This window comes from Macrotis lagotis, chromosome 5 (genome assembly GCF_037893015.1).
Source record: "Macrotis lagotis isolate mMagLag1 chromosome 5, bilby.v1.9.chrom.fasta, whole genome shotgun sequence".
In the NCBI taxonomy this organism is placed as follows: domain Eukaryota; kingdom Metazoa; phylum Chordata; class Mammalia; order Peramelemorphia; family Peramelidae; genus Macrotis; species Macrotis lagotis.
Genome location: NC_133662.1, coordinates 242401163 through 242426705, shown reverse-complemented (window position 1 = coordinate 242426705; position 25543 = coordinate 242401163). Strand labels below are relative to the sequence as shown.

At 42.0% G+C, this 25543-nt stretch overlaps 1 protein-coding gene across 2 annotated transcripts in view; it reads right to left on the bottom strand.

Moving 5' to 3' along the window:
- VPS53 (VPS53 subunit of GARP complex) overlaps window positions 1-25543 on the bottom strand; it is a 125104-nt gene that overhangs the window by 25088 nt on the left and 74473 nt on the right. For both annotated transcript variants that reach the window (XM_074189157.1, XM_074189158.1), the window contains 5 exons: window positions 20445-20539; window positions 11481-11723; window positions 9804-9951; window positions 5781-5863; window positions 4793-4871 (listed from right to left, as the gene is read on the bottom strand). In XM_074189157.1, coding sequence (XP_074045258.1) covers window positions 4793-4871; window positions 5781-5863; window positions 9804-9951; window positions 11481-11723; window positions 20445-20539 — 648 coding nt within the window. The remainder of the gene's footprint in view (window positions 1-4792; window positions 4872-5780; window positions 5864-9803; window positions 9952-11480; window positions 11724-20444; window positions 20540-25543) is intronic.

Genomic DNA, 25543 nt, shown 5'->3' with positions numbered 1-25543 from the left:
GAATATTACTGTGCTGTAAAAAATGAATTCTAAGAGGTTACAAGACGCTTAAAAATTGATGCACAACAAAATAAGTCAAACCAGGAAAACAACTGATATCTAAAGCTATGAAATTAAAATGACCAAGCTTGATTCAAAGAAGATATAAGAGGACTCCAAGAGGACTCCCTCACTTCTTTACAAGAGTTTATGGGTGTGAAATACTACAAATAATGTCAGATTTTTTTTATGATCTGGAAGGTTCTGATAGATATTTCCCTGGTCCCCCACTCCCTACCTTTTTCATCCTCTATTATAAAGGGGGGATTGGGAAGCAGGGGATAGATGTTCCTTGATAAATGAGGGAATGTAAGTAATATGAAAACAAAAAATATTAATAAAAATGTTATTTTGAAAAAGAAATGTGGTCAAATCAACAAATACAACAAACATTCGATCATAAAAATGATCATTATAAAAATCTGGAGAATGAACTGAAATGTTTCTCAAATGAGAAAGGTCACAGAGAGTCTTCTGAAATAGATCTGCTCACTAATAGTCAAGGCAAATGAGGATTGTCAGTCATCTCGAAATCTCTTTGGGAATGTTAGTGTAGCCCAATGCTCAGGTCAAAAGAAAGGTAACTTTCGAAAAGTAACTTTGCTTACTTGTCATGAGAATTTCATTTATTAAGTGAAGACAAGATTTGTTTGAAAGATATGTCTTTTCACCGTGGGGCCATTAACAAAAAAAAAGGATACTCAGGCAGGAAGAGGCAAAGGTGGCATCACAGCCTTTGCCGTTAATATATTATCCTCAAAGATCATTGGTCATTCTTTGATGTCTATGGAGACCAAGGACAAGCTTCAGACATGAATAATAATTTGTACAATATATACTTTATCTTAAGAGACAAGAGGTAGTCACTGAAGATTCTTGAGCAATGAACGTGAACTTTAGGAAGATGACTTTGGGAGCCATGGAGAAGAGGATCAAGTGAATTCTTAAAGTTGGGAGTCCAATGAGACTGCCTAAATTGACTAGGGAAGAGGACATCAGAGCTTGAAGGAAGTTCATAGCCATAAGGGGAATGACTTGAGGAAGGAATCAACAAGATTTGTCAGCTATTTTGGTGTGAGAGGGAAAATGGAGGCAGCCTTCGACAGAAATAATGGAGTTTAGAGCCACAGATGTTCTGTTCTGGTGATCCAGAATTGTAGGTCAGTTGTATGACTGCTGGACATGGGGACCTAGTGACAGCCGTGCTTAGGAAGCAGACTGGATCAGATACAGTTCTTCATCAAGTTTAGCCTAAGGAGGGGAAGAAGATGGAAATCAGTGTCCCCAAACCCTGGGAAGAATGTCAGCAGTGTCAAATACTGCAGACAGGTCAAAGAGGAAGGTCGTTTGATATTTCAACTAAGTGACCATTAGAAATTTTGGAGAGCTGAGGGGTGAGGTCAAGGGGATGAAAGAAGTCAGTCAATGAACATTTATTAAGCACCTACTATTTGCCAGGCACTGAAGAAACAAAAAGAGGGTAGTTCCTGACCTCCAGGAGTCCTACCCAGTCTAATGGAAGTGGAAGGAAACCATTCAGGTCATAGCCATTCACCAAGCCCCTTCTCCACACGAGGCCTTTGTAGCAGGTCTTGGGAAGACACAATGCTGGCTTTCCAGAACAGTGTGAGTGCCTCGCCTAATACAAGGCAAAGGAATGTGGGAGGGCGAAGACATTCATAACTGGGGGGCTCAGGAGAGGCTTTTCAGGTAGAATGGAAGCGATGAGTCAAGATGTATTTTTTCATAAGGTTAGCTAGGAAAGCAAAAAGAGGCATTGGACAAGTAACTTGAGAACTCAGCAGAACCAAGGATATTTTCTTTTAAGATGAGGGAGATCAAGCAGGAAGGGGTCAGTAGAAAAGAAAAGATGAAAATGAGGGTGAAAATGATGGAGGTCAAAATGCAGGAGGAGATGGGACCAAGGAGACAGAGAGGGTTGATTTTGGGGAAAAGGGTCAATTCAGTTTCAGAAACTTGAAAGAAGGGGATGCACTGCTAAGGGATTTTGAAGTGAAAAAAGAAAGTTCATAAGGTGTGGCCTCTGTGTAAGGGTTAGGGTTAGGTTTAGACAGAAGAGGAGGAACTTGAGAAGAGGTCTGTAAGAGGTATCACAAGGAGTTCAAGAGAGTCGGTTTGGCAAGAATAAAAGGATTGACGTAGCAAAGCAAGGGTCCAGTTGAGGTCCTTTCTCAGTTCTAGAACATGCTATGATTCATCTTACCAAGAGGCCTTACGTTCACAATTCACGCGGTTGAATGGTTCTATTCAGATAAACCTCCTCCATCTTTCCCAAGTCTAGATGACTCACTGACTCCCTCTCTCTCTCTCCCTCCCTCCCTCCAACTGGACGCCAGCTTCTCTACCCAAGCTGTGCTCTCTGCCTAGAGCTTGTTGATTCCACTCTAGCCAATCAGATGCCTTTGATCAATCAGGTGCAGGCTCCCAATAATAAAGTTTTCCTTGCTGCCACCCCCTTTTAGCCCAAAGCACCGCGGCTATTCAGTTGTCTGGGTTATGTGCCTGTGTTCGGATTAATTTTATTAATTTCATTGGTTAGCCCACCAGGTCTCCAACATTGGACAACAAAGTCCCTGCCTTTATGCTAAGTATATGCATCCCACCTTAACTACCTGAGCCCCACAGCTCCCAGCAAAGTAGCATACATCTTCTGTAGACTCCAAGTGTGTTTTATAAAGAACAGTTATTTTGACACCAGCTATTCAACGGGAGGCAAAGCTAAATGGAACATGGCACCATAAATAACCATTTCACAAAATGGAAGTTTTCCAAGTCCTAGAAGAAGAAGCCACATTTGACAGGCTGATGGATAGAAAATACAGAACCCAGGGACAAGGAACAGAAAGAACTGGTTGAGTCAATTTATGACCACTTGGCTAGTTTCTATCTGGTCATTTTTATCACATGGATTTCATTTTCCTCCAAAGAAGGCAGAAGAACAGAACATAATGGCCAACCAGCTGCTATTTTCCCAAGTCTGTGCTTTGTCTAAGGTATAAACAACTCAGTCTGAAGATCCAGTCTTTGTTAATATTTTCTGGCTAGGAAGTTTTTGGGGGTTGGGGGGGATGGGGAGACAAGGAGTGTGAGGAAAAACCACCTAATGAACTGACAGTTCATATAAGCAACACCTGGAGTGTTAAAACCCTACAAGTGTTATTTTACTGGAGGAGAGTAGGCCAGGAGGGAGGGAGGGAGGGAGGGAGGGAGGCAGGGAGGCAGGGAGGCAGGATCCATTCTTTGGTAAATGTAAAAATTCTTTCACCAGCTGCATTCCAACCTAGAGTGTGCAGAGGTTTGGGGGTAGATGGCAGCTGGAATGCATCACAGTCAGGATACAGCTAATGTTCAACAGCAGCAAGGAGATAATCAGAATCTACACAATGAACCCTATACTCTCTGGTTCTGACTTTTTTGGAAGGATGGATCAGCTTCCATTCTTTTCCTTTAAGCAGGAGGACCTGTTTGCATATGAATGAGGAGAATATGGAAAATAGGGCTCAAGTGAAGAAATACCAAAGTCTAGTAGGAATTCTCAGAGTGACCACATGGTTGCTGTAACAATCACTATTATGAAAGCAGGACCTCATAACACTCAGAATATTAAGATTTGTCCCCCTCCCTATTTTCTCCCCAGTTCCTTCATGGTCTCCACCTAGGGATGAAATGAATGAGAACTGCAATTTTAACTATATTTTCATTGAATATTTACAAAACTCTGTTAACCCAAATTCAGACAACCTTCTGCTTATATAACCTTGTGGCATGGTCACTCCCCCACTACATTTTCCTACAGAGTGCTGGTTGCTGGCCCAAGATGCCCCTGGAGAAAAATTTTCCTTGAGTTCCCAAGGGTAGACAGTGAAACCTGGGAGCCTAAAAGCTTCCAGGGGATGGCTTCATTCTGGTGATGCTCTAGAAATAATAACCTCATACATTCCAGCTCAATTAATCTATAGGATTATTTAGGTTACTATGTAAACACACACACACACACACACACACAATATAAAGGAAGCACCACAAGAGTGAAGAGTGATTTAGATAATAAGTAATGAATCACTGACCAAAATTAATCTAAGACTTAATGGATGCCAGTTTGGTTCTACCCTCTGGATGTCTCCTAAAAAACACATCAGGAGCCAGAAGCAAAATTTAGAGGAAAAAGCTCTCAACTCTCAGTAGGTAAGAATGAAACAGAGTGAAGCCAGTGAAGATTTACTCATCTGCTAAGAGAGGTTTCAGAAGACCATTTATATCACAGAGAGGTGAGGAAAGCACCAAGCATACCTGAAAGCTACAGAAAAGAACGCTGTCCTGTTAGACACCAATTAAATATCATCTGTTTGCTAAATGCACACACACACACACACACACACACACACACACACAAGACATCTGCTCTGTTTCTTTAAAAGGACAAGAAACTGATTTCATTCTCTCAATCGCTCATTTATTCCAGAAATGGCCTCTGTTGCTGCCTCACTGGTGTGGGACTGGCTTCTAGTTTTCCGGAGCCCTGAGCCCTCTGTCCTGGGTAGGCTCCTGGTTAGTGGGAAATAGGGAATGCTGTTACATGGCAGGCATCTAAGGCAGGTACCAAAAAGAATCTTCTTTCTACTCAAGCTGACCTCTCTTTGGTGGAGAGCCAGAAGCTCCAAGAGAAGAGTCATGGAAACCTTCTGGAATGAGTCATAAAAACTTAGTGGAGATCCATTTCTTGAAAACTTACCTTGCTCATGGCAGTAAGAGCGGGGTCACAGGCAGCATCGAGATCCTGAACCAGCAGTTGAATGCTGTTGGAAATGACACTGTAAGGCAAACACATTATATACATCAGGGATAAGCCTCGAACACTAACAATCGTTTTCTCTAAACAACTGGGATTCCTGTAGCCTTCATCCTGTGAAAAGGCTCCAACCATAAAGTAATCCGATGGGCTCAAGATGTATTTCAAGAAGGAGACAACAATATTTCTGGCCTTCCTGCTGGCTGGTCTAGTCCTGTTTATACATCCTGTCATCCCTCCATGTGGTCTAGACATGGAATCTCCATGGGGACTCTTCCTGGTCCCCATTCCCAAATCCCTTTTGACCTCCCATGAAAATCTGCTCTATCGTTTCCCCCAAATACTTGTATTAGTCCTACAAACAGAAGCCAGAGAAACAGGAAACTAAAAAATGCCCCCATGGCTAAAGGGAATTTTGAGCTCTCTTCAATTAATTTCTTAAGTGAAAGCTGATCCCTAGCCTCTCCTGCTGACTGATCACATGTGGTTCATCTTGCAAAGAAAAACCAGGAATGCCTCAGAGGGAGCTTTTGTTCTCAAAGGGTCCCAGCAGTTTCTATAAAGGCAAGGCTGATTCCCAAGTTGGAGTTCAGGCACACAGCACACAAACATGCACACACATGTGCACATGCAGAGACACTACTAAGACCAAACTTCATACTTTTTATAACCCAGCAATCTATTTTACTTTGTGCACTGGCTACAATTCACCTGGGAAACCATCTGTGGCTTGATTAAGGGTGGCTGAGAAGGATCTGTGACCCATTCAGGGCGATGCAGGGGGCAGACTGGTGCCCATCCTGAAGAACCCCATCACTCATGGGCTGCTACACTGCAGCATCTATCACAACCACTATCTTCCCCCAAAAGAGGAATCCTGCACTAACAAAAGGGGAAGGACAGACCACTGAGGGCGGTGGGTGGCACCTACGTGCTGAATGTGTCCATCTCCCCTGTCAGGTTGATCCTTTCAATAAGGCTCGCATCAACTTTTTCTTTGAGTTTTTCTTCAAGCTGTTAGGAAGCAAAAGAAATTATGACATACTTAAAGATGGCCCCACAGAGGATTCTGCAGAGCATTTCCTCTAGGTAAATAGGTAAAACATCTATGATGTTGGTAGCTTAAAGGACTCCAAGTATGGGGACTCCTACTGATCTACAGGGAATTAATGTTTGTCCTTGATTTTTGAAGTCCACAACATCAGGGAGGTGATGTCATGTATGTGAATTGGATTTGAGTAAGGCGGGGGGGGTCCCCTCAGTCCCCAGACTCACTTTCTCCTCCAGAATTATTTGAGTCCAGTGGTCAGATATGAATTAGGATGACTAGAGATGGCACTGGATGTGAGGCAAGCAAGGTTATGTGACTTGCCTACAGTCATACAGCTAGTAAGAGTCAGATGTCTGAGGTTAGATTCAAACTCCTGCCCTCCTAACTCTTAAGGCCAGTGTTATCCACTGCACCACCTAACTGCCCTCTATATGGAATTAATATCTAAGGCAAAGAGAAATTAAGTACCTTGCCTAGGATCCTGGGCAGGATTTGTAATCAGGTCCTCCTGACTCTAAGTCCATCATTCTATCCTCTGTGCCATACATATAATCCATTTTAATGGTCTCCTCCTTTAAAAATTCCCTTCTTGGGGCAGCTAGGTGGCGCAGTGGATAGACCACCAGCCCTGGAGTCAGGAGTACCTGGGTTCAAATCCAGCCTCAGACACTTAATTACCTAGCTGTGTGGCCTTGAGCAAGCCACTTAAACCCATTGCCTTGCAAAAAAAAAAAATTCCCTTCTTATCCTCACTAAGTTTGCCAACCAGCTCTGAGAGTTTCTGCAGAAGGGGCAGCAAGATGGTGCAGCAGATAGAGCACTGGCCCTGGAGTCAGGAGGGCCTGACTTCAGATCTGGCCTCAGACACCTAATTACTTAGCTTATGTGACTTTGGGCAAGTCACTTAAACCTACTGCCTTAAATAAATAATATTTAAAAAGAGAGTTTTTGCTGAGTAAGCAGGCAACACAGGTTCCCCTTTTTTACTTTCTCCCAACAACTTAGAAGAAAACTTCTCTGGACCAGGAACTCCAAGAATCTCCAGAGATGCCTGGGAGTTGAGGAACCCCTATTCTTGCCACTGTGTTCTCTCTGTAGCCATGAGATCAACTCCATGGGAGCCTCAGTCTAGGCTCTTGTCTTAGGCCTTCCCTTAGGTGGTGCCTCCTTGAAACAATTGAGACATCAGGGACAATTTAAGTCTTCCTACTCTCCATGATGTGCTTCTTGAAGGGAAGAGGGGATCCGACAGAAAAGGCTGGTGATGGGGCGGCTAGGTGGCACAGTGGATAGAGCACCGGCCCTGGAGTCAGGAGTACCTGAGTTCAAATCCGGCCTCAGACACTTAATAATGACCTAGCTGTGTGGCCTTGGGCGAGCCACTTAACCCCATTTGCCTTGCAAAAAAAAAAAAAAAAGAAAAGAAAAGGCTGGTGAGGAGAGTGGAGTCAAGTTTCTTCTCTCAGAACCATTTCTTTTTCTGGAGTAGATGAAAATGCTATACAACAATGGGGCTCCAAGGGATCATTTGAAGGGACTAATCTAAATCCATCTAGCTCCCCAGGCATGCCTGCCTCTCTTCTCTTCTGATTCCCCTTCTTGACCCTCTCTCTGACTCTGTATGCAGAGGTCTAAGGGGCGGCTGCTTTCTGGTCCCCTCCTGCCACCCAAGACTATTTTCAGGAAGGAGAGGGCATGGCTAGAAAACCCCACAAAGTTCCCTCCTTCCCCACTGACTCACAGGGATTTCAAGGGGGGTGGGGGGTGGGGAATATAGCAGGTGGCCATTGACACACCCCACTTATCCACTGCTTTCAAGTTTAATTGGTCTAACAGGGACTTCTCCATCAACACACCTATTCCATCACTACTGTGAACCTGAAAGTTGTGGTTCTGTGTCTCCCAGGCAGTCCCAGGCTATGCTGTAGATTGCTGCTCTCTACTCTAAAGCCATGTCATTGTAGATATTTATTAGGCAACTCCAGGCAACCAAGTTCTCCCATCCCCTTCCCTCAAATTTACTAACTGCCTCCTCCCCTACCAGGACTCCATCTCTGCTTTTCACTGGGTCAACATGAAGAGTGATTCAGTCTTCTATTTGGCCTCACATGCTCTTCCTTTGGCACACAAGAACCACAAGTTAGGCCAACTCACTAATAATTTATATCTGTCTTCCTTTGACCCAGACAAATATAAAGAATCATCCTGAACAGGAGGAAAAGGCTGAGACTTTACAAGTCGTCCTCTCAGGACCCCAGATGCCTCTGGTGAGCTTCATGTGGGGCATAGAAAGGTACAAAGAGGGGGTCCTTCTGCGGCCTCCTCAGGTCACTGAGATGCTGCCACTTTTGGTGGCTCCAACACATAGTCATCAGCCTTTCCTGCAACGCACTTCCTGGACGTCATCATCCCCAACACAAGCTGCTTGTTTAGGCAGAACAAGGATGCGATGGCCATTTCAGGAGCCAGATGCTAACCTCCAGGGACCTCCCTCGGCGGGTACCACTCCTGAGAATGGAATCACTGGCAGTGACTCATGGTGGCTAATGGCCAAGCATCGGCACAGCCCCTTTCCACAATGATGCTGTGTAACTAGGCCCATCACTGTCCTCCTTGTTCGAGGGGATGCTAGTGATCCACTTTCAGGAGGAGGGTGTGTCCTCAACACTGGTGTCCTGAGCTGCCTGCTGGGCTCTCCTGCTCGGGCATTCCCTTCCAGGACCAGTCTCCGCTACTCATGTTCACCAGTGGGAGCTGGAGAAGAGAAGCAGTGAGATGGATGGGAAAGAAGATTTGTGACTATGGAACCTGGTCTTGAATCCCATGTCATCTACTCCTTCCCAGTGTGATCTAATCTCTTGGCACTTCACTATCCTCCTCTGAAAAATGGGAAGATTCAATTAGATCTAATTAGATCAAGAGGTTAATATTAATTGAAAATTAATAAGAACAAGTTCACAGGCCTCAAGTTCATAACCTCTGGTATTCCAGCATTTCTCATGTACTTTTCCATAGTCAAGGCTATGAATCTAAACATGTGTCATGTATAATGGTCAAAATAACCATCAAGTTCAAAACCATCCAAAGTCAAAGGTATATATATGCATCCCATCCACAAACAACTGAGAAGATATAGAAGGAGAGAGTCACATACCATCTATTTTTATTTTATTTCTTTAAGTTTTTGCAAGGCAATGGGGTTAATTGGCTTGTCCAAGGCCACCCAGCTAGGTAATTATTAAGTGTCTGAGGCTGGATTTGAACTCAGGTCCTCCTGACTCCAGGGCCGGCACTCTATCTATTGCGTCACCTAGCTGCCCATGTCACATACTTTCAATGACCTTCAGGTTATTTGGTGAAAGAACCAAAGGCTCACAGATGTAGAGCTGGAAGGCTCCTCATAGGCTGCCTTGTCCAAACCCCAGCGTGCTGAGTGACTTGACCAAGGTCATACAACAGGGTTACAATGAAGTTTCCTTTTGCTTGAATTTTTTTTGAGAGAACAAACTTTGATAAGTGTGCCTAGGTGGCTTTTGAGAAGTGACTTTTGAGTTCAAAATAAAATGAATTAATACATTTTTTAAAAGTTTCTTTGATGGGGGGCGGCTAGGTGGTGCAGTGGATAGAGTACCAGCCCTGGAGTCAGGAGGACCTGAGTTCAAATCCAGCCTCAGACACTTAATAATTATCTAGCTGTGTAGCCTTGAGCAAACCACTTAACCCCATTTGCCTTGCAAAAAAAAATATTAAAAAAAGTTTCTTTGATAAAAGAAAGCAAATCAATTCAATGCATCTCTAAATTGTATGGAGCTAGCATCCATCACCTTTCCAATGGCTCAATCTGCCTATGCTGAGAATGAGGCGACAAAGTCAGGGAGAGAAGAGGGACACTGACTTGCTCACCTGCTGGGTGGTAGCCAAACAATACTCAGCTGTGCTTAGGATGCTGCAGATGAGGCAGAGCTCCTCCAGAGTGAACTTAGCTACTTCTGAGCCCTCCTTCTCCTTGAGGAGGCTACTGATGGTCAGCCCTCCACTGGTGCTAGTGGTCCTGAGGAAGACAAAGTGGAAAAGGAAGAGGAAGAGGAAGAGGAAGAGGAGGTGGTCAGTACCAAACTCTTAATGTTCTTCCTGAGCAGGAAAAAGGGTAACTCACAAGACAAAGCAAGTAATAGATTGGACTTGATCCAAGTCCAAATATAATGAGCCTCTTTCCTACTGACCTTACCTTGACCCTCATCTGTTTAAAACTTCTGAGCAACAGTTATAGGAAGTCCAGACATCAAGTCTTACCTAGTCAACAGTGGGATGTTCACTATATACTTGATCATCAAAGAGCCTGTAGGGTTGCCTAGTTAGTCTGGCATTTCCTGATAGGAAGAACTCCTTTTGGCACATCAGAGACACAGAAGTTGCTGCCTGATTTAATGTTTTCCAAAAATTTGACACTGGAACTGAAATTCTGCACTTTGATCTAGAGGTCTTTAGACACAAAATGCAGTTGGAAATTCAAATGCCAAACAATACTAATTGGGTGCCTAATATGATTCAATTTGCCATGCATTTAATGGAGCCCTACATCATACACTAGACACACTGGCAGTGGGGCTTGTTCCAAGTGCTTAGATTCTACTTATCTAACAAGTGCAAAGCAATATATTCAATGACACACAGGCAGTTTTCACATGTCTAGCAGCTCAGGTCGACAATAAATATTCACTGAGTGACTGCTAAATGAGAAGGACTTGCCAGGCCCACTGGAGATACATGATGGGTCAGACATGGCCCCTGACCTCGTTTTTTATGGTGATGACAAACCAGAATGACAGTCAAGGTAATATCCTGAAATCCTGATGACATAGCCATATTCTAAAGGGGAAATCTAACAGAATTAGAATATTTTCCACCTATTCTGTCTGGCTACAGAAAGCTCAAGTCATTCAAGAAAATAAAGCGGGTATACTAGGCACAAAACAAACAAGATTTCTAAAATGAGATGCTTATAGAACTTGGCCCTGAGTATTGGCACATATTTTATTTTTCTTTCCAAATAATATAGAAAACATTTACATGAAACACACTTTACCAATAAGAGCAAAAGTTCAAACCAGTCAGTGGGTTTAGCCTTGGGGACTGATTCTGTTGAGTAAGCCAAGAAGTAGACTTTTTGGTTATAGGTCAAAGCCTATTACAAGGAAAATCTCTAAGTAGCTCCAATTATTTTCACGCCTTAATCAATGATTTCTCAATTGTAAGCAATAATCGATGACAACATAATACAGAAAGTCTCTTGGATTTGACCTATTGCTATAGACATACAGTTGTTGACAGACACAAAGGGCTTGCAATAAAGATGTTGTAAAGATCCTTAAAAACTCAATCAGGGCCTTGGCTTCCATCACACTCACTATTTACTGGCTAGTACTTCTCACAATGAGGGGAGTTTAGTCTAGTAATATCTCAAGGAATTTCCTTACCAATCTTAAGCATGGAACGTTTGAAACACAGTATTTAGGATAATTCCTCCTCATTTAGATTTCATGTCACCACTTGAGGGGTAGAAAAGAGAATACGACTCACTTGGGTAAGTTGCCAGAGAGTATTTTCCAAGCATATTCCCGGAGGTACTTCTGGAATATGGTGGTCAGAGCAATCATTGGCTCACCAGTGCTGAGCTGTGAGCACTGCACCATGCACTTCTTATAATAGACAAAGAGGTCGGCACAGCTGGGCAGCACAGCGCCACCTTCATCCGTGTTTGGTTTGGGAGGCCCCTGGGCCTTGAAATCAGCCACAAATCGATCAATCAGTTCCCCAAGATTCCTAACAAGAGAGGAGAAAAAAGTGTTGATTTTCTCCAATGAAGGTAAAATAACACCAACAAAAATATTTCTATGAGCTGATAATTTCTAAAGGTCTTCACAAAAAGGACACCAATGAACAACCTTGTGTTGGAGGAATATTTTGTACGTTTTAAACCACTTCCCTATCTACATGAGAACCTTTCCACATAGGCAGAGCATATACTGGTCTTTCCAGTTTACAATGGGAGTACTGAAGTTCAGTTATATTTAGGTAATTTGTCTATTTTTCAAATCATTTAGTGACAAAATGAAAACAGAATCCACTCTTAGAGCAGGAGTGGGGAACTGTTTTTTTCTGTCAAGGGACATTTAGATATTTATAATCTCATTCACAGGCTATTTTTGGTCAAAACATTTAATTAATTCAGAAAAAAAAACCCATGAGAACTCAGGGCAGCTAGTGGATAGAGCACTGTAGTCAGGAGGACCCGAGTTCAAATCTGGACCCAGACACTTAATAATTGCCTAGCTGTGAGACCCTGGGCAAGTCACTTAACCTCATTACCTTAAATAAATTTTAAAAAAATTAAAAAAAAAAAGCAACACGAGAACTCCAGAGTAAGAATTCAGGGTGTACCCTTTGATCCAGCAATACCACTACTGGGTCTATAACCTGAAGAAATGATGAAAAAGCGTAAAAACATCACTTGTACAAAAATATTCATAGCAGCCCTGTTTGTGGTGGCAAAGAACTGGAAATCAAGTAAATGTCCTTCAAATTTCCCTTGATGCTTAGAATCTACCAGTGTCAGACCTGGGAGGAACCTCAATAGTTGTCTGCCATTATCCAAAATGATGACTACCTATTACTTCATTCACAGGAAGTAGTCATCCAATGTCCAAGAGAAGACCTTCATGAGTGATGAGAAACTCAGGTCTTTTCCACCTTCTCAGCTCCAAGAGAGTCCAGTGAATCCTTTGGGCCAGCCTGGTAGATAGTTCTGACTCATTTGTTGTACTAAAATCTGATTCCCTCCATTTCTCCTGATTTTGTATTTGAGGGCCAAAAAGTATGTCTGATCTTTCTTCTGAGACAACTTTTCAACTATTTAAAAAAACTCCCTTGCTTTCCTCAAGCTTTATCTACCTATCTGCCATCCAGCCTCCAATGCCATCATCATCATCATCATCATCATCATCATCATCATCATCATCATCATCATCATGGCCACCCTCCTTTGGAATGGGCTATCTTGGTTCCTGGCTTCTTTGAGGCCTGCCGGCCTTTGAACTTTCACAGTCTATACTGCCCACGAATCTGAAGAGGAATTTCGAGAAAGTGAAGGTCTCAGGTAGACTTCTGGAAATGACAGTTTTTATTAGACCTCAAATTTCACATAAAGAAATTAGGTTTTGGACCCTTGAGCTATTGTGCCCATTCAGGCTCCATTTCTGGGCTTTGCAGAGCAGAAATCTAAAAGCACTTGGCAAAGCTCTGCCACTGCCTGGTACCCCTTCCATATGATAATCAGCAAAAAAAGGGGCTTTTCCCATCTTCTGCCTGGTCTGGGGTTACCAGGGAATGTTCTAGAAACCCAGCTGTGCTTTTAAAAAGTATTTACATTAAGGAACAGAAGAAAAAGACAAAAACCACACACACAGAGCACCAATTAGCACGAACCCAAGAATACTGACATTTTATTCAAGTGTTTTTGTTATTGAAAACTTATTGTAACCAGATGTGGTAGAGCAACTGACTGGCCTCCAACAGCTTCTGACTTATTCAGGTCGTTTGTTTGGTATGAAGGCTGGAGAAAAGACTAAAGTCTGGTTTCTCTGAACCTAGAAAGTCCAATGATTGCTGGGCTCATTCTTTAGATCTGGTCTCATCTTCCACACTCCCCAATCTCTCATACAACTGGGGCTATCTCCTAGCTAGGTCATCCCTTTCCTGAAACATCATTTTGGGGGAATTACAATGCAGCATTGTATGGAGTCGTGAACTGATCCAACCATTCTGGAAAGCATTTTGGAATTATTCCTAAAAGTCTACTGACCCTTTGATCTAGCAAAATCACTATGATATCTGTATAAAAAAAGAAATCAAAGAAAAAGGATTTATGTGTCTTTTTTTATAGCATATATTCATAGCAGCTCTATTTGTAGTGGTAAAGAATTGGAAATTGAGGAGATGCCCATTAATTGGACAAAGGCTGAACAAGGAGCGGTATATGACTATGATAGAATACTATTGAGCGACAGAAATGATCAGCAGAATGTTTTTAGAAAAACTCAGGAAGACTTATATCAACTGATGCCAAGTGAAGTGAAGCTAATCAGGAAAACATTGCACAAAGTAACAATATTGTATGATGATCCACTGTGATTGACTTACTCTCAGCAATACAACGATCTAAGACAATTCTAAAGGACTTACAATTAAAAAAATACTATCCACCTCCACAGAAAGAATAGTCTGAATGCATACTTTTAAATTTTTCTTTATTTTTCTTGGATTTGTTTTTTTTTGCCACATATCTAACATGGAATATGTTTTGTATAATTTCACATGCATAATTAAGATCACATTTCTTGCCTTCACACTGGGGAAGGAGAGGAAGAGAATTCAGAGCGACAAATTTTTTAAATGTGACAGCAAAAATAAAATCCCATTTTTGTTCATTTAATCTGTTTCTCTTTGCTAACATGATCTTCTCTTGTCTTTCCTCCTCCCTCCTCCAAAAACCCCATGCTTCAAGTGTGGCTGCTCTGGCAATTCTAGTCCATGATGATAAGAGCATGTAAGCACCTAACAGACAGGGCTCATTCATCCTTTGGGTTCTTTATCTCAGCAACTTAGACTGAGTAAGCACTCAATAAATACTTGATGATGGACTGGCAGCTTGATTCTCTCTCCCCTCTCCAAATTATTGTGGTTACCTCCTTACATCATCACAGACGAATCTGGTCACACAAGTGTATGGTGTTCTAATTCTCAAAAATATAAAAGCTAGGAGGAATCTAAAACATCATCTTAGTCTCATGCCATTTAAACAGGAGGAGAAGAAGGTCCAAAGAGTAAGAATGACTTGCACAGGAAACAAGGTGATCTAGCCTCTAAATCAGTTATATGTAACTACCTCATTTCCTGTGAGTGGGTGATCAAATCCATTGATACATATTGAGGGTCTACAAGGACCTAGCATCAGCTAGGTGCTGGGGAAGCATAAAGAAGTCTAAGACTTCTCTGTTTCCATCAGTAGTTCCGAGATTGTCCCAACCATCCAGGCTTCCCTTCTGCCAAGTCCTCTCACCTCTTCAATATTGTTCACATTTTCCCCTCTTTTCTATTTCCACTGCTATTCCCCTACTCCAGATTCTTTCTCCTCCATCAGAACTACTCCAATAGTCTCTAGGTGAGTTTTCCCTTCCCTTTGCTTTTGCTTGGTACCAGAAAAAAAAAAAGACTTTTTATAGAGAACAAAACACACACCCTTATCAGCAAATAATGTGCATCTGGATGATCTGAAGAATAGTTTTTTTAAACATTTCTTGACATGATTGATAAAGATGCAATCTCTGGACAATCTATGAGCAAGAGGCCTGCAGAATGAGAAGGCCTGTTTCAATCTGCTTTTCAAAGGAAATACCCACATCTTGGAGGTCACAGAATTACTGAAGTGTTCAAGCGTCCAAGAGGCCACAACTATAGGGAGCACTGCAGCAGTCACCTTCCTAGGGACACCTGGAAGCCTGAGGTCTGCATAGTGTCGAGATATCTAAAATACTACAAGGGAACTTTGTCAAGAACCACAGGAAAAGGGGTGGCTAGGTGGCGTAGTAGATAAAGCACTGGCCCTGGAGTCAGGAGTACCTGGGTTCAAATCCGGTCTCAGACACTTAATAATGACCTAGCTGTGTGGCACTGGGCAAGCCACTTAACCCCATTTGCCTTGCAAAAACCTAAAAAAAAAAAAAAAATTCAGGAAAAAGCAGAAGGTTGGAAGGTTGGAAGACATGTTCTCTGCCCTCAAAGAGCTCACAACATATACCTTGAGCCAGGTTAACAAAGACATGGTGAGAAGGAAGAGGTAAGGAGATGGGGAGGGAGAAAGGCATTTACCAATAGCCAAACAATGCAAACTGACTTACTATCCATAACCTTTTTAAAAAAATTTTTTTTTATTTATTTAAGGCAATGGGGTTTGAGTGTCTTGCCCAAGAACACACAGTTGGCAATTATTAAGTGTCTGGGGTCATATTTGAACTCAGTTCTTCCTGACTTCCAGGGCCAGTATTCTATCTACTGCACCACCTAGCTGCCCCTATTCATAACCTTAAGAGAAAAAAAAGGAGCCAGGCTCTCATTCCATGAAAGCAAAGCTACATGTAGTTAGTCTGAGTGTTCTCAGATGAAATAAAAGACTTTCTTGAGGAAAGATCCTCAAGGGAGGCCTGCTGGAAGGACAGACAAGGATCATGCAGAGCTGCACTGGAGACAGCCATGCTCACCTTACTGAATAGAAATCAGAAAGGTGAGAAGGTGAGGGGGGAAAGCCTGAGGTTTAAGATAAGAACAGCAGTCACTTTTTTCTTTAAATGAAATTCACAGATCCTTGGGGGGAGAATAGGGTAAGGGCAGGCAATGGTAATGGTCAATACTATGGCCTGGTAGATCATAGCCATTGCTCTTCTCTTCCTCATTATTATACTTCCAACTCCAATGTATCTTTGTCACCCTCACGTTGGCCTGTCTGGTGCTCTTCCCCCCGGTCTCCCACCATGCTTGCCTGTTGTTCCTTAGTTTTTGTCACTGACTCTTTCCACTCCCTCCTCTACCCAGCTCTTGCTCTATTTCTTCCTCCTTTTCCCCAAAGGAGCGGTTCAGAAGGTGTCTAAGATTCAAGATGATTCTGTTGGCCCAAAATTAAAGCAGCCTTTCACTTATACCAGTGAATCAGGAGTTATTTCACACTAATAATCCATACTCCACCCACCCACTTGATGAAGATCAAGAGCTTCAAAGACACACTCACATGAAACAGTTCATGACCCCAAGGGGAGAGTGTAATATGTTCACAAACAAGGATGAAATCAAGTAAAATGTGACAAGGGCAAATCATGACTGAAAAAATCTGCCAATGGACAGACTGGCTTTCCAATGGGAGGAAAGGGAAGAGAGATCAAGGAAATTTATGTGGAGGAAATGATTCCTTATGTAAGGCCTTGAAGTAAGAGAAAGATTGCAAGAGGTAGGAATGTGGAAAAAATGTGTGCAAAGGGACAAGAGAATACAAGATAGAATTGGAGAAGAGATACCAATAGAAAGAACATCAAATCAAGTTGAAAAGGTAATTTGGAGTGAGACTGTGAAGTATCTTAAATACTAAGCTAAGGAATTTGCCTTTCATCCAGAACTATAAGTTCTGAAAGGGGGATGGTGACATAGAAAGCCCTGTGCCTTAGCAAAATTATTTTGGTTGTATGAAGGAAAAGAAGAAGGAATTAAGATTATAGGAAAGAAATTAGGCTGGAAAACCAGTGAGGAAATTATTGTAACAATCTAGTCTGGCTGAGGATAGTGGGAGTTAACATATATATAACATATAACATATATAAATTGTAAAGAACATATATAAAATATATTCTGGCAGTAGGATCAATAATATTTGGCTACTGGTTAGCTCTGAGGGCAAGGGAGAAAAAGGGAGTAAAAAACTACCTCTAAGCTTGGGTGGAATGAGGTCAGAGACCAGGCTCAAGAGTCACTAGTTACCACTGGTTGAGCTGCTCAAGGCAAGGGGTGCAAAAGAGACTATGAATGGAAAAAGCAGTAAATTTACTTCATCTTGCCTCTAAGTGTTTCTTCTTAGGATTTATTAATGGAATATCTATACCAGAAGGAACCTTTAAGATGACCTATTCCAACAACTTCATTTGATATGAGAGGGAATTTGAGATTCAAACTAAAACTTGCTATCTGCAAATCATTTCACCACTTTTGAATTCAGTTTCTCTCTCAATAATAGAAGGGGATTGGACCAGAGGAACTCTAAGGGTCCTTCCAGTTCAAGAATGATTCCTGCTGCTCCTGTCTCTGTTTCTGCCTCCTGTTGATTGCTCTGAATTGACAAGAGGTGTTACCTATTTTAACTCACAGGTCTGATAGCTTCCACTGGTCTCCTGATGCTATGGTAACATCCCCTGAACAAGGCCAAGAGCAGTCAGAGCAGGCAGCACTTCATTTTTCACAGGGGAAAGAGAGAGCCTCTATGGAGGAGAGATCTGGCTCCCTGCCCAAAGCACCACAAACAGTGAATGCTTTGTGTAACCCTGAAGTCAAAAGAGGAGAGTGGATATCAGAGCCGTGCTGATAGGAACACATGCCTCTGGGAAAATGAGGTTGGTTTCAGGCCTGAGCCACGGCCTCCACAAGCACAGGCTTTGTGTATTTTCATTTGAGCTCTCTGAGGATGAGTTAGTTAAGGGATATCAGACCAGGGCCTGGAATCAAGGCAGAATCTGACCTCCAGACTAGGGGGCTTCTCTGCAATTTAATATTCCAATATAATCAAGGACTCCATTTTTCAGCAGTGCCTCTTAAATCATCTTTAAAGCTCCAAGTTCAGAGTCTGTTGAATGGGTGAGCAAACCATCTGCCCAAAGAAAGAGTTCCAATTATTTTCAACCAGAACAAAAAGAGGTGGAAATAAAAGATTTAACCAGCCTACCTGCCCAATGTCATTAGGTTGAACTGCTAGGATTACATGCAATGATCAGTTAGCAAGAAGAGATCTTTTAAAAGTACAATCGGGGGGGGGGGGGGGGAGAAAGCAAGCACAAAAGAATTTTTTAAAGTACAACAACTTGAAGGGCAGCTAGGTGGTGCAGTGGATAGAGCACCAACCCTGGAGTCAGGAGGACCTGAGTTCAAATCCAGCCTCAAACATTTAATAATTACCTAGTTGTATGACCTTGGGCAAGCCACTTAACCCCACTGCCTTGTAAAAACTAAAAAATAAAGTATAGCAACTTGAATTCAGAATTAATTTTCAAGTCTCACATGTTCAAAAATATTTATAGCAGCTCTTTTGGTAGTGGCAAAGAATAGGAAACTGGGGAATGACTGAATAAGTTCTTTAAGAAATCACAAGCAGGGGCAGCTAGGTGGCGTAGTGGATAAAGCACCAGCCCTGGAGTCAGGAGTACCTGGGTTCAAATCCCATCTCAGACACTTAATAATTACCTAGCTGTGTGGCCTTGGGCAAGCCACTTAACCCCGTTTGCCTTGCAAAAAAACCTAAAAAAAAAAAAGAAATCACAAGTAGTCGTACTTTAGAAAAAATTTCAGGAACTGATGCAGAGCAAAGGGAGCAGAACACATCAACATTGTGAGTGGATCCACTGTGATGGACGAAGCTTCTCTCAGCAGTTGGGACAGTGAGGACAACCCTGGGAGACTTGCTATAAGCAATGCCATTCACATCCAAAGGAAAAACTAGAGTCTGAATATAGAACAAAGCATACTGAGTTCACTTTCTTAAAACCTCTTTTGTATTTTTCCTTTCGTTCTCCTTAGTTCTAATTCCTCTTTCACAATATGACTAATATGCAAATATGTTTTACACGAAGGTACATGTATAACTTTTACCAGACTACTTGCCACCATGGGGAGGGGAGAGGGGGGGAGGGAGGGAAGGAAGGGTGATAAAAAATGTGGAACTCATAAATCTGCAAATGGGTGAATGCTGAAAATCCACCATTGCATGCAACTTTAGAAAAATAAAGTATAAGTTCAATAAAAAAAAAAACATTTTCTAGGACTATAAGTCTAATAAGAAATATTTCTTTTTCTAGGAGAAGGGAAAAGATAGAAAAAAAAATTCTATGAAAAGCAGATGAGACCCCTACAGTATAATCCTCTCTGCAGAGGGTAGCAAGCGCACTCTTTTGCTCACATAGTTGAACTTTTGCAAAGACCAGGAAGGAAGAGTCTGCCAAACCCTAGAAAAATTATTTTAAGCTCAGGAGTTAAATATTTTCCTGCATCCTCCCTTCTTCTCCTCTACCCTCTCCTGTTCCTCCCCATTAGGAAATTCTCCTAACTCTTTATTATCCCAAGTTCCCCCAAAGATCCCATCAATACCCTCAGCAGGGACAGCACCAGCTCAGCTAGAAAAGTGATCTTGTGAGACTCTGTCAGGAAGAGCCATCAGCAGCTTGTTCTACCAGGGCAAGACTTGGGAGGATCTCATCTGCTACCGACATCTTACAAAGTAATCACATCTACCCTGTAGCTGCAAAAAGCTTTTTGTTTTCTCTTCTTCCCAGGTGGTTGCAAATAGCATCCATGTATCTCAGCCCATTTTCCTTCTTCCTGCATGCCACAAATGCTGAGCCCCTAAAAAAGCCTCGAATCTTAACAGGCATGGAATTGGGCTTGACCTCCATGCTACAGAGGTGGGGGCCTTGCCACAGGTTCCTGAGAGGCACATGTAAGCACTGTGATTTATATGCACAATAAACTGTAAAATTCACGGCTACTAATGGTCAGGAAATGAAATGCCCTTAACAGATTTTCTGGGGCTCGGGCCTGCTGTCTCTCTCCTCTAACACCTGGAAGGTGCTACACCTCTGTGGTGTTAAATATGGAAAACAGACTGTGTGAAGACTCAATAGTTGGTTAGAGAGACCAAAATGCACAGGTGAAGAGAAAGAACAAAAAATGCTCAAAACTCACTTGTCCTGGGATTCTATATACACATAGAGATGAGGCTCAAAACACTTGGAAATGATTCCATGAAATGGATTTTCTGGGACTTTTGGCTTCTTTGGCTGGGAAGGAAAAAGACAGCATGTGAGCAATCTCTGGACACTTCCAAACAGCTCCAAAGACAAGAGCCACTAAAACCCCGCTCCCAGTTCCATAATATAGTGATCACAGGCCCTACACTACAGTTGATTACAACCAGAGGACAGTAAGTGAGTTCTGAAAGTAGGTGTCATTCACCAACTTTGTTCACCCTGAGATTTAGTGTTGAGCCTTTGCATTTACCAACTGTGTGACAGCTTCAATGACTCTCCAGCATGCTGTCTAAACAGGCATCCTTATAGTAAAGTTACATCCATGAATTCATTCCCTTTCCAAACATCACTCTGAAAACAAATGGGGAGTTTTAAATTGCTATGTGTCACCTTTTGTTTCTCTAAGTCTTCAGATTTAGCATTATTATCCAAAGTCTCTGAACCTTATAAGTAGCCTTGCTAACAAAACTCTCTCAGACTTGTCAAGCTAGAAGAGATTTTAAAGATTATCTGTCCAAACCCCTGATTTTTTAATAGGTGAAGATGATCAGACCAGAGAGAGGTGACTTGTCCATGGTCACCCAAAGAGCTGGAATTCAAATTCAGGGCTCAAGTCCACCAAAATGGACACTCAAACATTTTGTCGAAGAGAACCGATTCTATCTCTTAACAAACACAGCAAAAAGTATACATGAGGGGAAACCCTAGAAGGAAAGATGGCTTGAGCAGGATGAGTGGTAGGACTTCTCATGTATCTGAGCACATAGAGAAGGAATGATCCCTGAATATATCCCTGAAGAACTGAACACGTTCATCAGAAGTTAAAAGCTAACTTCACATAAATTCTAATCATTCCTTACTCAGCCCTATTTACAGTTTGAGAGTTTCAGATTTTTTTGGGGGGGGGGGAGGGAAGACATGGAGGATAGGGATGGTCAAGGGAAGCCCTTAGCCATTCACAATGGCTATGAATTTAACAGATGTTTCTTTCTTATTTTTTTTTTGCAAGGAAATAGGGTTAAATGACTTGTCCAAGGTCACAGAACTAGGCAAATATTATTAAGTGTCTTGAGGCTGGATTAGAACTCTGGTCCTCCTGACTCCAGGGCCAGTGCTCTATCCATTGTACCACCTAGCTGCCCTTTCCTTATATCTTAGAAACAGAATTTTCACTGTTGCCATTAGTTTTTCCCTAGAGATGAGAGGTCATCAGGGAAGCCCCCAGGACCAAATCAATGAGGCTACATTGAGCCCAGGGCTCTGTGTTGAAGCAAGGTATCTTGGGAGCTCCTCTGCAGTCAGGGCAGACCTGATTTGGAGGGTCTATAATGGGCCTATGAATTTCTGGGGTCCCTCAAGGATTCTCTGACAGCATAGGGAGATACATGAAGTCTAGAGTTTAGCAGAACCCTTGGTGAAACGACAGGACAAGGGAGCCCTGGGTACCAATACCATCTATGTCTACCTTGATTTCCCCTTATCCTCTTCCCTTCACAATTATGACTTGGCACACTTGGCAATAGCATTTACCATTGCAGCTGATTACATATAGGAAGAAAGATCCAAGCTCTTTGTCTCCTGATGTGAAGTCGACATGTGCTTGGGAAGTGGCATTTATAGAGTGAGGAAGCAGCTGGGGAGTCTAAGCTGGACACTGACAACGTCTCACTTCTGCATTGTTCAGGTTCCCCAATGGTCACTTCTCAGCTTTAAGAAAAGACTCAATCATTCAGCAGTAGCATCGAGGCTAGATTTTTGAGTGTGTGAATTCTGTCCAAAAGTTGCAGATGTTTAAACTATTTCCTCCTGGAGTTTGATGGAATAATAAAAGATTCCTGTTGTCACAGTCAGGAGGGCCACAGCTGGCCCTGTTTCCTTTAAATCTCATCCAATGTAAACAGATTAAATCAAACTGCTCGGATCCCCAAAGGGTGGACTTGAGACCATGACTTTCTTATTTGTTGCCCTGGCCCTTTTTAACATGCTTGCCTAATGCCCTTTTCAGATGCTCCTTTTTAAACACTGGAAATATCTTGGCCAAGTCAAAAAGCCTTTATCCAGGTTTACTAAGGTACGACACCTGTGTGCAGGCATCATGTCAAGTGTTGAGACTACAAAGAACTTAGTGACCTCCCAAGCCCCTTCTGAAACCCAATCCCATCCCCCTCTCAAATGCAGCCTCTTCTCTAAGAACTTGTCTCCACAATGAGCTCTACCTTCCTCTCAAGTTCAGAAATGACAAATGCCAAGATGCCTAACAATGCCACTTGCCTTAAGCTGGCCCTGAAAGGCCTGGCCTGAAACAGCAGGCTCATCCTTGGATCTTTGGGCTCCATGTGTCCTATTAGTGTCCTGCAGTGAGAACTGACATGGGTTCCCATTCTTTACACTTCCCCTTATATGCTCCAAAGAGGAATCAAAAAAGTTGCTGGGGAAGGAGATCCTACTTTCTCTTCCTTAACTGTTGCTGTCCTGCTACCTTTGGGATGAGAAGGAGCTGAGGAATAATATGTGAAAGCATGAATTCTACAGCTTTAGTAATAAAGAGAAAACTCCTGTTGGCTTATGTATGTTTGCCACATCAGCATCTTGCTCACCAAAAATAAATGCACCTGTTCTCAGGTCGGCAGCTTCCACAAGAGCCAGCCAGAGAAGGGGATTTTTTTTCCTGGCAGTACTGATTTGATAGGCAATGTGCAACTAACTTCCAATTAACCCAGTTCCAGAATACCTGGAGCTGACCAGCTAAAAATAAGGATTAATATCCAGAAAAAGCAAGCATGGCCAAGGCATCATGGTCATTTGCTTCTGCAGCACCTGAAAGAGGGGAGGTATGATCACTCTCAAAAATCCAAGCAAAAGTGAAAGTCAAAAGGAGCCAGAAGAGTCTAGGTGGGTCTCAGACTGTCTGAGAATGTTATTCTACTCCTTAAGTACAGCCCTTCTCTTATCCCTTTTGGAACTGAATCTATTCCTGCAAAATGTGAAAATGTCATTATTTGGTTTTAAGAAACCTCTGATTTTGGACAGTGTTGGGCAATAAAATGGGACTTCGGAACAGGTGAATTCTTTTTAAAGAGATTTTCAGAATGTGATATTTCATTTCCTGTCCCCTGTCCCCTTCCCTTTATGCAAAGAGCAAGATAGAAATCATCAGCATTCCTTTAGAAATGGATTCTGGAAGGTCTGAGGGCTCTAAGGCCCAACACAGAGACCACACAGTTAGCCTCGCCACAGCAGGAAATGGGGAAAAACTACCTGAAAAAGCCCACAGCTTTCAAGGGCCCAGAGATGGCTCCCTAGGCTGCCTTCCCCATTCACCTTGAAAAAGAACCAAAATATCAAGAAATAAGCCCCCACCAGCCAAGAAAAGCAAATTAAATAGGAAGGGTCATTTAAAGACTTGATTTCCTGCTCTGACTGCTCCTGAAACAATCTGGAACAGAAGAACCAAGGTCAAGGAGGGGGAAGCAAGAGGAAACTGAGAGCCCCCTCCTCATCTGTCATTGGTCCCTTCCATTATCTCCAGGCCTGCACAGTGACTTCTCACTCCAGTGATCAGCTGGCAACTCAACAGAGACTCTCTCTTCTCTCTCTGCAGGGACTCTGAACTGCCCTGGAAATTTGAAAGTCAAGTTTTACAAAGTAGGTAGTCAAGGTTAGGAAGAAAGCAGAAAATCGGGAGGGGAAATTTTATAGACAGCTTTTTGGTCAAAGTCTCATAGCTCAAATATGTAGAGAACTCTATCAAATTCATATAAATAAATTGATAGTCAAAGATATGAAGAGGCAATTTTCTGATGAAGAAATCAAAACTATATAGGGGGCGGCTAGGTGGTGCAGTGGATAGAGCACTGGCCCTGGAGTCAGAAGGACCTGAGTTCAAATCTGGCCTCAGACACTTAATAATTACCCAGCTGTGGTGGCCTTGGGCAAGCCACTTAATCCCACATTTGCCTTGCAAAAACTAAACAACAACACAACAACAACAACAAAACTATATATGGTCATATCAAAAAATGTTCTAGGGGCAGCTAGGTGGCACAGTGGATAGAGCACTGGCCTTGGAGACAGGAAGACCTGAGTTCAAATCTGACCTCAGATACTTAATAATTACTTAGCTGTGTGACCTTGGGCAAGTCACTTAACCCCATTGCCTTGCCAAAAAAAAAACCCCAAAACACTCTAAATCATTATTTTTAGAGAAGTATAAATTAAAACAAATTTGAAATATCATCTTACATCTATCAGAATGGCTAAAAAAAAAAGAAAAGGGAAAATGACAACTATTAGAGAAAATGTGGAAAAACCAGGACACTAAAACATTGTTGGTGGAATTGTGAACTGATCCACTCTGGAGAGCAATCTGGAATTCAAAGTTATAAAACTGTATAAATCTTTTGCTCCAGCAATACCATTATTAAGTCTGCTTCCCAAGGTGATTAGGGATAAAGGAAAAGAATATATATGTCCTAAAATATTTATAGTAATTCTCTTTGTGATGGCAAAGACCTGGAAATGAAGGGGATGCTCATCAGCTGAGGAATGGCTAAACAAGTTGTGTTATGTGATTGTGATGGAATACTATGGTGCTATAAGAAATGATGCGCAGACTGATTTTAGAAAAACATGGGAAAGATTAGCATTAAATAATAGAAATGAGCAAAACCAAAAGAACATTGTATAAAGTATCAGCAAAATTGTTTTAAGAATAATTATGAACTAAGTTATTCTGTGTAGTATAAACAATCAAATCAACCATAAAGGACCTAAGAAGAAATATGATATCTATCTCCAGAGGTAAAAACAGATAAATAGAAAGTATGTATAACATGATTTTACTATGTGAAATAGTGGCCTTCTCTAGTGTGGGTGGGAAAGGAAGAAGAAAAGGATACAGACAGTTTAGAACTTAAAAAAGAACAAAAGAAAAAATAAATTAAATTTTTTTTTAAAAAAAGAAAACATCTGGGGCAGCTAGGTGGCATAGTGGATAAAGCACCAGCCCTGGAGTCAGGAATATCTGGGTTCAAA